Genomic DNA, 13,146 nt, shown 5'->3' on the forward strand with positions numbered 1-13,146 from the left:
TCATACAGAAAAGACTGAGAGATACAAGCAAAATAAAACAATTATCAAGGAGGAGTATGAAGTGTATGTTAAAGCAGGCCACCTTCTTCAATTTACACCACCTCCTTACTTGTCAGTATGTAAATAGCACCAATTTTGACTCCCTTCCATTCTCACTCACACAATGTAGTAAGTGGGAGTAAGTTTGTCTAAAGGAGTCTAAGTGAAGACATGAATCACATCTCATATTGGCCTAGAACTTTAAACGTATAAGAAGAAAATGAAAATGAAAAAAAAAAAAATCTGAGAAAATCTGTGCTGAGTATTTTAACAAAATTTTAGTGCAGGATATTTAATTATACATTTCTTTCCTTTTGAGAAGGTGCATGTCTCAACCTGTATCTATTAAGGATTCATAACTTCTGAAAAGTGAAAAATGTTATATTTACTTTGCTGTTTTGCCTCTTTCATTAAAAAGTACATGTGTGTGAAAATTCTGTTCTTGCGACATGAAGCACACATCAATTTTAAGCAGAGAATCCTGTGTATTCATTTCAAGCCCACATACATTTTCAAATTCGCCATTTCAAGCATACTTCAGAATCACAATTAATTAAATGTTTGAAAATACTCTAAATTCACATGAGAAAAAATAAAGCTAAACTACTGGACTTGAAAGCTTCAAAACTAATGATCAGTCCACATGAGAGTCTATACATGCCTAATCCACACGTAAAAAGCATAAATTGTGATTTCCTTGCTTTGGATGTGCTTGAATTGCACAAATTTCAACTCCTCTTGGGAAAAAAAGTCCCATACTGGCAGACTATGGATTAGGTGCACCTTTACCTGCACCTTTACCTACCTCAGAACACCTCTGTTTTTTTCCCAACATGATTTCCAAAAGGACCGCCTCCGGAAGACGGCATTTCCAGGAGTGACGTTATAGCTTCAGAGACGTTGTTTCGATGGCACTGCAATGTCATTCCCAGAAGTACTACCTTCTGGAGGCGGGTCCTGGTGGGAATGATATCACAGTATGACAAGTATTGTCAGGGTACCTGCAGATAGGCACAGAGACTGGGTAATAAAATGCCTGCACATCTGTAGTTATAATGAAACTGCATTCTTCTGCTAGCTACTCTTACCTTATTTCTTTGGTCTTCTTGAAGACAGGTTTCCCATCATTTTCTTCTCCAATATCAAAAAGGTCTGAATACAGCTCTTTATTTTTGTGGTCAACCTGGAAGAGTGCACACCTATCTGCATTCACCAGGTTTTTTGCATATATCTATAGATAAGAAAAGAAGCCTAGAGTTAATGGTCATGAGTTACATTATCTTCAGTCATTTATCTGATAAAAACATAATTCCTTAGAAGTTACAAGTTTTGAGAAATTACCCAGTATGAAAATCTGTTCAAAGGAGCATCCACCTTCAGAGCAATCTTTTAGGACACAATTCAAAATGAAAGTGTCTCTTCTATTCAGTATTTTTTTGTAAATCAGAGTGTTCTTCTCTAAGATTTGTGGGAATATCTTTAGAGGCTTCAATATTTGCTAAAAGAAAAAAGGCTTTCCTATTATGCTGTTTTTCAAGTACAAGGAATGCTTTCAAAAAAAAAAAAAAAAAAAAGCATTCCTCCCTCTATGTTGAGACATTATTCATCTTTATTTGCTGTTAAATAGATAGGATATACCAAGACCTAAGAATATTTTTGGCTTTTTGGTATTGAATATCCAGCAAAGATAGACATAAGGTAGTGGCTAGTGTTTGTTTCTAAAGAACCTTAATGTGCCTGTAATACATAACAACGAACAAATAGGAAAGATTAGAAGTGCCTTTATGGATTGCCCTATTCTATGCAGCAGAATAGAAAATGGCTGTGTCCTCCTAATGCCAGGGCCAGTTCTTGCACAAAAGCTGCAACTTGAACTATGTGAACTAACCAAAGTCTGTTAAGGTACCACCCACAGTCAAGGAAGTACCACAACAGAACAAAAGACTTGCATGGTATCTATCATACTTCGAAACAACTAGTTTCATCTTAGCAAAACTAACTGCCAGCCACCGTGGATTGTCAGTACAAAATCTGATCTTGGGAACACAGCAGCTCTTCACTGAAATGTTTCTCAGACATATGATGGACTTTCTGAGAACAAGGGAAAAGAGTGAACCAAAGTCAAACAAGGATCATTTTGTTAACTCGGGATGCCAGTCAGGTTCAAGCACCTGCTCTATCCAATTTGGATGTCTCCTATGTTTCTTATCTGCTCAGAAAGTATAGTAACTGCATGTTAGAGCAGGCAGATCTGAAGTGGATCTGTGTTGAGAGATTTTAATGAAAATTAAAAAGAATGCTAAAATCTCTGTATTTATTATTACAGGAACAAATCAAACTTTTATGTGCAATCACTAAAGAGTGAAGTAGATAAAACTGAATTCTCTTTTCTCACTGTGAGACATAGAGTAAGCCACATAATGATAAAATAACACTCCCATAAAATGGCAATAAATGTGCATACACGTAATTCAATTAATTGGCCCAAGAAAGAGCCAACTGCTACAGCTTACAAAGGAAGCCAAGTATAAAACAAGTATTAAAATGCAGAATCATGGAAAAGAAGATGAAAGAGTAAGCATATTTTATTGCTGTGTATTCCACCAAACCCCTATTCATAGTGAAAGAACAGGGAAGAACATCAATATTTGTTCTCAATGCCATATGTTATATTACAACAGTTCTTTTAAATGTTAAGCTATTTTTAAGCAGTTCATTTAAATTGGAAAAGTCAATCTTCAGAAATGTGTCCTGTGTGCAGAACTCTTGACTGCGTACTAACTAGAATAGGACAAACACTGCAGAATATTTTCCATTACTAATTCAAGTTTCTAAATAAAACCACTTCAATACTGTTTGCATTCTAAGTTTGTTGTTTTTGAATAGTCTGGTTAAGAATATCACTTTGAAGACTGAAGCAAGCACTGGAGTAGTGTTGGAGAGTAATTTTTTGAATACACAAACTGAAACAATGGTTTCACAGACCTGATAAGGATTTACATTCATGAAAAACAATAACTATGCAATGAATGTGCCTAAAGTCAAAGAGCATAACTTACTTATCAAACACTCAAACCATGCTATAAACATCCAGTCCATAGGTATTTGTAAGCACAATCCAGGAAATAACTCTGAATTGTTTCAGAAACATAACCTGTTTCTGAACCATACTTTAATTCATTGATTAGTTATTTCAATAGACTTGATTTTAGTGTTGTGTTGTTTTGGTTTTTTTTTTTTGTATAAAACACTGACTGACTCTCACTTCAGTTATGGGTGGAACTACTTCTGCAAAGTGAAAAATAAAAAGTCATGTCTTGTATATCTCATTCAGCAACTGGTAGAAACACTCCAGGAGTAATGTAGTAATGTCTGACCTCTAGTCCTTCCTACAGACAATAACTTCTTCAGGAGTGTGTTGTAGCATGTAGCAAATTGAATTTAAGAAAAAGGAATTGATACAAGCTGAAATAAAAACAGAAGCTTTTTTTTTTTCCCAAACCTTCTCTAAAATGCAATAGTAACTAGTTCAGAGACAGTCATGCTTCATTAGTTATGAAAGCTGTGAAATGAATGAAGTATCAATCTGACCTCTGCCACATTCTTCCATATGGACATGTTAATACTGTTCGTATTACGTGTCCATTATAACCAGCTCATATATTTCAATGATACGATGTTTTACTTCAAGGGAAGGAGAATGAAGGACTTTAATAACTAAGAGTAATAAACTCAGAAGTGAAAAAGACAACTTACCATTATATGTTCAAGTAGAGAATCTATTGCAACTATATTATCAAAATACGTTCTGCAGAGAAAGAGGAGTCGGTAAATATTGGCATTTAGGCAAACATTTCTCAAACAACTGTTGTGGGCTCTTGTGTCACGATCGCTTAACGGTGGAGCACAAATAGGTGAGGACAAACTTCTGCATCTTGAAAATCACTGACTGGCTTGCTATAGCACAATGGAATTGAGAATTGGTTGTAGCTTTGTCTCTTTATACCATTATTCTACAATGACTGAACTGTAGCATATTCTCAGTAATATGTGGAATTTTGTCTGTAGAAAAAAACTAGCAAACTGCCTGCCATGGATTAAATAGGCCCCTGCTGAGCAACACTAAGAATGTATCAAAATGCTTTGGCACCCTTTACACACTGGCAATTTTAAAAGGACAAGTAAAAAGGAAAAGCAATCCAAAAGAAAATATTTCTTCTATTGCTTTTTATATAATCTACATGTTTTCAAAATATCTCATTAGGTTTACGTATAGAGGACTATGTACTAAGAACTAAGGGAAACTATTTATAGTAGATAAATTTACATCCTATTACCCAATTCTTAACAGGCAATTCTTAATTCCTAATGCCAGTTCTTAAAAGGCAACAACTGATAAAGCTCTTATTGAGTCTTCTCTGTCAAGCCAGGTGTAGCATGTCGAAGTTGCAGAAAAAGACTGATCTTGTGACTTAAAAAAAATAAATAAATAAGGTATTTCAGTTTCACAGCGAAGCGGTAACTGTCCAAGGACAGTCAAGAACATTGAAAGATAAAGGTCAAACTTATTAGTAAAAGAAATCTAAACCTTCCAAATGCCAAGTCTTAATAGCCCTTGGATTACAACGTTCCCAGCAGACAGAAAGACATTGTCCCATGGCCTTGAACATATATACAGCTCACTTCTGTTTGGGTCTAGTGGAAAGGAAATATATGCTAGTCTTACATTGTCAGGGACATGAAGAGGTAGAGCACTGCATACTCTGCCCTTTCTAAAATGTTATGGAACATGTCCGAGTGACATTGCATGCTAACAATTTCCTTACTGAATAGGAAATTCTCCTTCCATGTAAGAAAAAGTACAGACCATTTCTAAGAGGAAACTAATTACCTTCTTGTTAGTGCAAGTCTTTACCTACAAGAAGTTCATAAAGTTGTTATTAAATTATACCCCAATTTTGTGGCTGAAAACATAAGGTTTCTTTTTTGTTAAAACTAAATAATTCTAGGAATAGTATTTTCTTATAGAAATACATATTAAATATTCGCAGTACTTATTGCGGTTTTTATCTTAAAAAATTCAAATAATTACAAAGGTCTTTAAAACAATCTTGGTACTACATACCAAAAGTAAATTGCAAGTCCATAAATTTGGGCAGATTAATCCAGAATTATCTGGTAAACTAGCTCAGTACAGATATTAGCAGCACAAAAGCACCCTGGAAAGGATCATAATGGTGCAAGATCTGCAGCAAGAGGATAGCTCCAGCAAGGGAATAATGAGAGTGTCCTTTAAGAGACACACTCTGAACTGAAGCTGAAATAAAAAATAAAGGTCATCCCTGAGGAAAAAAGCTAGGAAAAACATCTGGATACAACCAGCTTGCTGTCTTTGCAAGGGGTAGACTCCTCCCTGCGGTGTATCACTCCCCATTCCAGTGGGGTCAGGCTGCCTGCATTCCTGAGCAATGGCATAGGAATCTTGGATGTCTTCTAATCTCATCAGCTCAAGAATTGTTCATCATGACCCACAGAAGTTGTTTGTAACAGCAAAAATTCAAGACATCTCATTTTTCCACAGTATCATCAGTCCTTTGTGATACACTTAGAAATTCTTCAACCAACTAGTTTGATAAAATGCTGTTGAATACCCCAGACTGTGATTTAGCAAAAGTACAACTCTGGTTTGTCTTTTAATTTATTGGCTATCTCTACTATTTAAAGACGCTAATAGCAGCAACAAAGAGAAAGGGATGAAGGAAGAGCAGATCACCTAAGACAGTAAACTGGCTTTGCAAGTCTAAGCCCAAGCTTTTACGCTTTTTCTGTGTTTCCAATTTAATCTTGCAGTTATTGTGACAAGAAATTGAAAAAAACATAGTATGTGCAGTTATAGTCTTTGAAAATGAAAACAGAGCATCCAAAAATGCAGGGGAAGAACAATCGCAAAGAATCAGGCAGCCCTGATCCTTCAAGGATACATCCTTGAAGTGTGTATACTCATGCGTGTGTGTATATACCTGCACGTCACAAAAAGGGGGGAGGAAGCTGAAGCAAGCTAACTATCTTTTCATAAAGTCCTTTCAAGCCTTTTAAAATTAGCCATCAAAAGAGATGGCAATCCTATTTGTCACTTCTGAAAAGAGGGCCATGTTTAACTCTGACAGAAGAGGGGAAACACAGGCAAAAAACCCATGCAAAAGACCACAAGAACAAACAAATTCTGTAAGGTATAATCAGATGCACCACCACCAAAAAAAAATTTTAACAAGTATGCACCACTGCCACCCACAACTTGCGTTCTTGTCCCTGTGATGAAGTTCACCTACCTTCCAAGGTGTGTCTTCACACCTGCTTGTGAGCTACAGTACAAAACACAGGTAGACTGGAAGAGCCATGTTAGAAAAGCTCATCAAGTAAATCTATGAGATCATAGTGCAAATCACACTTACTTCGATACATCAAGCAAGAAGTCATTCAGTTCAGTCTGCTTGGCAAGGCCCCTGCACACCTGGAAGTACAGATCACGTTATCATTAGCTCCAGAAGAACAATGAAGTCAGAGTGAAACTGAAGTCACACACTCTAGCCATTTAATTTGTATGAAAAAATACCACTATTAGTATATACATACGCTACAGCACTGCACAAAATTAAAAGCTGGATTTGTGTGCTGGGCTTCAACCTTAGCTATTTAGCTGCCGAGTTAAAACTATCAAATGCAAGCAGCATCTTTGTTATGACTCTTTGAAAACATATTGGTTGTTACACTTGTTCATGCTGCCTCAAAGGCTGCCACTGAATGTAGTTACAGAATCAACTTAATGACACCTCCTTATCCAGACACTCAGCTCTTCTGAGAATATCAAATATTTTGTTTGCTTTCTTCCTTGCCATGTTTTTATCCTTTTTTCCAGGTTGCAAAGTAGCAACTGCAGACCGACAAAGTAGAAACTGAAGACTGACATCAGGCAAATCTAGGTAAACCAAGTAGCAGACAATATATGCTCAACTTCAGGAAAAATCAGCATGAGTATGAACACAAAAGCCAGTATGCATACTAAATTTTAGAAGCAAAGTGTTAGATTAAGCAAAGCTCTGAACTGCATTTTTACTTCACCTGATTGCATACTCTGTATCTAAAGTAAAATTGTATACCTGTATATTACTACAGCAAGCACTGGGGTCAAAAAAAGAACACTAGCCTGTGCTGTTTGTACCTTTCACACAAATAAATATTGTTCAGAACTAGTAGTGTCTTTCATCTGTGCAATGCAGATACAAATAAATATGTGAAATATGATAAAATACATCCATAAGCCTTACTCATGAATATAGTTAGGAACCTAGGTACAACATCTTGATATCAACTCCTTCCTAAAGCCCAGCTGTGAGTAAGGTACAGCCCAACACCAGATAAAAACTCCTACATTCTTCTCATGCAAAAACTCAAGAAAGAAAGGCAAGCCTTCTTGGGAGGGAGAGAAAAGGGAGGGAGAGAAACAAAAATGACCACTGAATAGGCTTGAACTAAACTTGCCTTGTTTTGGTAGGTGTGAAAGACTTTGTGGTTTAAGAGGGAGTCACTGTCACAAAGTGAAGCTACAACTGCACATAATTTCAATTCTACTAGCATACGGTAGTCTATGCCAGCTAATTGTGCCTAAATAAGCCCAGCTAAATGATCATCCCAAAGTCAAAGACTTCCAGCACCAAGGCGGCAAATATTAGAGCCTAGAAAAGCAAAGCAGGAAGCTTTCAGCAAGTCTTCTGCCAAATGTATGAAAGACACCTTGAAAAAAAGCATGTCATGAGCTTCTTCCTGTGAACTGACAGAAGAATCTATTTTAGCATCTTCTGTGAGTTGACAGAATATGTTTAGTTTCAGAGTTGTCTTCTATTAGCTGAAGTAATAAAACCTATTAGCAAAGCTGCTGGGGTTTGCTACAAGCAGCTTGCACTGTGTGGAGCTTCATTAAGCACCCGACTAGGGACAGCATGAAGCATCCTTAGTGGGAGTAGTTACAGGCCCATGAAGCAGCTAGCAAGGATTGCTTAAAGTAGGCTTAACCAGCAGCACCTAATAATCTCAAATTGAATACCAAAGCAGAAGGAAAGCAACTAGTTAGCGTAGCAGTTGCCTTCTTGCAAGAAAAAACTGCAAAGTTACTTGTTATAATTCTGCTTTAACAGCTATATAACCGCTTTGTTAAAGGTTTAGTTTTGGTTTTTGTCTTTGTTTTGATCCACAGTTGCAAGGGAGGAAAACCAGCATAATGCCCACCAAAATGTAAGCGTATTTTTCCCAGGTCCAAGGAAGGGCTTGAATCAATGTTCTAATAGTGACCTCCGCTTAAATTTGATCATTATCCGTGTTCCTACTAATCAAGTTCTGGCGAAGGGTTAAACAATAAAAAAATTAAAAACCACCCACACTTACTTGTACTTGATGTATTGCTACTGAAGCCCATGCAAGATTTGCTGTTGCAACCTGAAACAAAAGAGAAGAAACTAACTCTGAAGAAACCTTGAAAATGTTCTTGTCTTCTCCCACCTAGCTGCTAAGTAAATTGACTGAGCTGTTTTAGACAGGCTTTGGGAAGATGGTTATTTTGTGAAAATCTTGGTATACTTGCAGGTGTTTCAATTTTAGTATGGCACATTCAGTCACAAAATCAGTATCCAGAAAATGCTTACAAATGCTCTTCAGAAGCACTACTGGGAACCCATCAGGTCAGAAATAAAACATCAAAACAAATGTCTCATAAGCCAAGGGCTTTAAGAGTTACATTATGTACATTGTTGAAAGGCACCTGCCACAGAAATAAAATATTCCATAACAGCTTTCTGGGGCTGTATCTCTTGAGCCACAGCTATTTCCAGCTGTAAACAGGCACTGTTTCAATCATTACCATTTCAGTGGCAGAAGAACCAGACCTGATCCCTCAGCTCAAGACTACTGTTTTAAGTATGACAGTTTCCAGGCAACATTTCAAACAAATGTCATGTAAACTGCAGTTAACTAAGATGTGCTACCATGAATAATCTCCTGTCCTTGAAACACAGGAGCTTTATAGGAACACAGAGGATGGAAGTAGAAGAGGGTTGCTGCTGCATACCCTCCTGAAGTACTCTCCCTCCTGCCAAACAGAACACATTGTACACATTTTATAAAAACTGCTAATGGTATCCAAAGGCTTTCTGAAACCTGAAAATTAAAAGAATGCTTTAGAACACTCAGAAAGTGACCTTAAAATATTTTAAATTTACTAATAAAATACTTCTGCTTAGCAGCCAGCCTTTTTCTAGTAGTACATTCATGAACTTCAGTTACAAATGGTACTTCATATAGCACTAAAGATTCATATTTGCACAGAACGATGTATGTCTGAAACCTATCTGAACTGTAGATTGATTAATACAATAGGACAATTTAAAAAAATACATACATTGTATGTAAGCAGCAGAATTAATGAAGCCTGGTTTTGTATGAATACCTGTTGTTTGTTCCATGAGCCGGGACACTGGCACCACCACACTAAAACCCAGTTCCTTACCATGACCTCTACTATCTCATGGAAAAATATCAGGTGTAACACTGAGATTGAAGCAACATTGATTGCCCAACTAACATACATGTATGAGTATCACATGTGTGCTAGGCTACTCAGGTTACTGATAAATGGAATATAAAGTTCACAAATATTGATGGGTTTTCCTTCCTTGGAAGGGCTAGTTTTACTGTTTCTTGTCTGCAATTTTCTGTTCTTTTCACAAAAATCATTCCTGTTCAGTGCAGTTACACTGTTTCATGGTGCTTATCGCACCACTGTTGAGACACAGACCTGGCCAGAATTCACCCCATTTTGTCCTAACCTCTGTGTTCAGGTTCCCTTCTCTGGAGAAGGGTACAGAGAGAAAAGAATGCTACATTTTTCCTAATGTGCGAGTCTTCTTAATGCATAGATGGGATATAACAAGGGTCCTCACCCAGACACGAAAGCTAAGATGCACTTAGAATACTTTTAATACAGTGATAGCCTTTGAGACACCTGCTCCATTATCAAATTTGTTTGTACTTGGCTAACAGCTCATAACTTTGGATTAACAAATGGACATGTATGAACAATGCAGCTACAGAGGCCTTATATAAATACAATAAACCATGCAGCATAAAGCATAGTTGTGGAAATGGGAAGGCGGTTATGAATGAGAATATCAGGATGAGGAAGCATCAGAAAGAAAGAAAAGGGAAAAAAAGGCAGAAGAGAGCTTTATGAACAGCACCTAGATTAGCAGGTCATCCAGGTACTGTAATTTACAGTTTCTAAGGACATCTAAGTCAGGAGACAAATGACAGCAAATAAATCTTGACACTCAAAGAGATAGACAGGCCAGAGAGACAGAAAATGTCAGCTCATAAAGGCTAAAGAAAAGGCTGATCCAAAACCAGCACACGGTTGGCAGCCTAAGAAGAAACCAGGAGACATAAGGACTCAACAGCCAGCATTCCTTGACCTCCCAGTGAAAGGCATCCTGGGAAGACTATGTGCATCTCCGTGTGTGATTCCTGGAAATACCTCCTGGACACACACAACTTGGTGTCTATAAGTTTAAGAACATGAATGCAAACACATGAAATCTCTTTTGCTTTGCTTCTGTTTTAAAATAAAATCGCTTTCCCTCCTGTGAGACCTACGATTGAGACTTAACTATACTGTTGCTACAATGTTGCAACATTATGTTTTACAATAGGGCTCATTTACTTGAGAAGCCACACCAAAGAAGCCCACTAAAAAACACCTAATCTTTCTATACTGTAAAATAAAGCTTTGCTGGAAAGTTAAAATTGAGACTTGGGATAACTTGTCAGCTTCCTTTTTATATAAAGCTATTTCAGGTTTTGACATTTGATTTACACTTACATTTCATTTGCCTGCTCCTGCATAAACTTCTCTAACAACTCTGTACTGAGTTTATATTCAATAAAGCAATCTTGAACCTGTTTTTCCACAAAAGAACACAAGGTAAAATTCTTGATGTGTCCTTGTACTTGAATATGTACATTTTACCTCCTGAGAATACAAATCACTGCTTTGTTTTTCAATAAATAACATTTAATGAGAACAACAACCAAGTACAAAAAAGGTACAAAACACATGAGAAGAGTGAGAGAAGAGAGGGAGGAGCAGGGATCCTGAAGTGCTGACCACTGCAGGGAAGTGGGCAAAGGCCGAGCATGAGCTCACCTCTTGGTGACTAAGGTGGAAGGCTTCTTTGCCCCAGTGACGGTAAAGCTCCAGGATACCAATTAGATCACCAATTGCAGTGACAATTGGCAAACACAGAACAGATTGGATACGTGTCCCTGATTCCAGTCCAGTACCTTTGGGAAATCGCTCATCCTAGGAAATACAAACATAATGTGATAAAATACAAGTACCACAACATTAACATGAAAGATATACTGACATTTTCCTCCCCCTCCTGGCTGATCAAATCTGCGGGAAAATGGCAAAATTCACTAAACCTCATATCTCAGCATAATTCACACACAGTATTAAGACATGTATGAAAAAAATGCAATTAAAAAGCCAGCATTAATTTACATATACAGATAACCTTAATGATGTAAAGTCAGAATTAGCTGTGATATTGGACCCAGCTTTAGATTTGTTTTTATAATACATTTTCTCTGATCTCATAGGCAGCCAAACCAGCACTTCATTGCTAATGCCAGTCCAGATTTAAGCAAAAACCCAAACGAACAACACAACCTCACCATCCACTTCCCTCTCCCCGCAAAGAAACCCAAAGCATTTGTAATCAAGTGAACTGCTCAGATTTCAGTGCTGCAAAGCAGACAGCAGCGCTTGCAAGAGAACAAAAACCAAAACCTGAGGCTAAGGCTTTCAGTTATACAAAGTTATAATCCTCAACCAACCACTGAGGAGGAAAATGTGTTCCCCAAAATTATACTTGAGAGTAAGAATGTTTCTCCTTCCCTTGCTTATGCATCCTGAATAAACCAGTGCAAAAGTTGTAAGAACAAATGGTAAAATAATCCTACCAGCTGCTATAAAAGGCCCAAATTTGTAATTTTTAATCTACACACGGGATGTCCAAAGATTTACAGCTTCAGTTCCCCATGCAGGAAAACTAACGATCACCTGAGAAACCACCTGGATGTTACAGTTAGTAAGGCAGTAAGAAGCCAATGTGAAATGCAGGAGACCCACTTCATTGCACATCAGTCCTTCAGTACCTGATTTGTACCAGATGTTCCCTGCAGGCTGTGCTTAGCCAAGACAGACACTCCTTGAAGGCTGATTAAAATCTCTCCTTTCTCAAAAAAACCCAGCAAGTAATCTCCACCTTAATTACCAAGTGACAATCAATCTGAACCACTAGGAACAAATAACAGACATGGGAGAGTGGGAAGCACTTTGGAACATGAGCCTCCTGCTTCCACTTTCTAATTTTGTCCCTTCTCCCCCAAAAAAATGGCTAGTAAGTCTATCTGCAAGCACTTTTCATTCACTGTTGAGATGCTCCTAAAATCACATGAAGGCAAACCATGTCACCCAAATGAATCTCCCTGTTCAGCCAACAATCCACTGATACTGTAAACTAATGAAGTTCAAACCTCCTCCTCACTACCTTCCCCTCACCAAGTTTATTACAAATGTAAAATCAAAACATACAAGCCTTGATACAAGAATATAATGATATTAATTGGAAATTACCAGTAACAATTCAAGCCCTATATGTGACTGGAAGAACACTAACAACATAAAAAATCTTGACAGTCCAGAGAAAGCACTGACTGTTACTACAGGGAAAAGCAGTTTCTGCCTTTTGCATTTGTGGTTCTGCTTAAGTGTACTCATATTAGGCATTTGGTATTTTGTTTATATCCTGGATTTGCCCAATAAAGGTCATACATTTTTGTAAGAAGTATTTTTTAAAATAGAGACAGTGATGTCCAATTTTGGCCACAGTATCCAAAGATTGTTGTTCTGGACAGAACTCAAAGGACAGAAAACACTGAAAAGAGAAAAGAATTTAAACTTCCATGGTGTTCTCATAACCTACATAGCTGATCATA

At 37.3% G+C, this 13,146-nt stretch overlaps 1 protein-coding gene across 1 annotated transcript in view; it reads right to left on the bottom strand.

Moving 5' to 3' along the window:
* PDE10A (phosphodiesterase 10A) overlaps nucleotides 1-13,146 on the bottom strand; it is a 68,591-nt gene that overhangs the window by 31,586 nt on the left and 23,859 nt on the right. Inside the window, exons 6-10 of the mRNA XM_010012751.1 lie at nucleotides 11,288-11,443; nucleotides 8,479-8,529; nucleotides 6,492-6,550; nucleotides 3,796-3,847; nucleotides 1,128-1,270 (exon numbers count right to left, since the gene is read on the bottom strand). Of these exons, the coding sequence (XP_010011053.1) occupies nucleotides 1,128-1,270; nucleotides 3,796-3,847; nucleotides 6,492-6,550; nucleotides 8,479-8,529; nucleotides 11,288-11,443 (461 nt within the window). The remainder of the gene's footprint in view (nucleotides 1-1,127; nucleotides 1,271-3,795; nucleotides 3,848-6,491; nucleotides 6,551-8,478; nucleotides 8,530-11,287; nucleotides 11,444-13,146) is intronic.

This window comes from Nestor notabilis, unplaced genomic scaffold (genome assembly GCF_000696875.1).
Source record: "Nestor notabilis isolate BGI_N333 unplaced genomic scaffold, ASM69687v1 scaffold19964, whole genome shotgun sequence".
NCBI lineage: Eukaryota > Metazoa > Chordata > Aves > Psittaciformes > Psittacidae > Nestor > Nestor notabilis.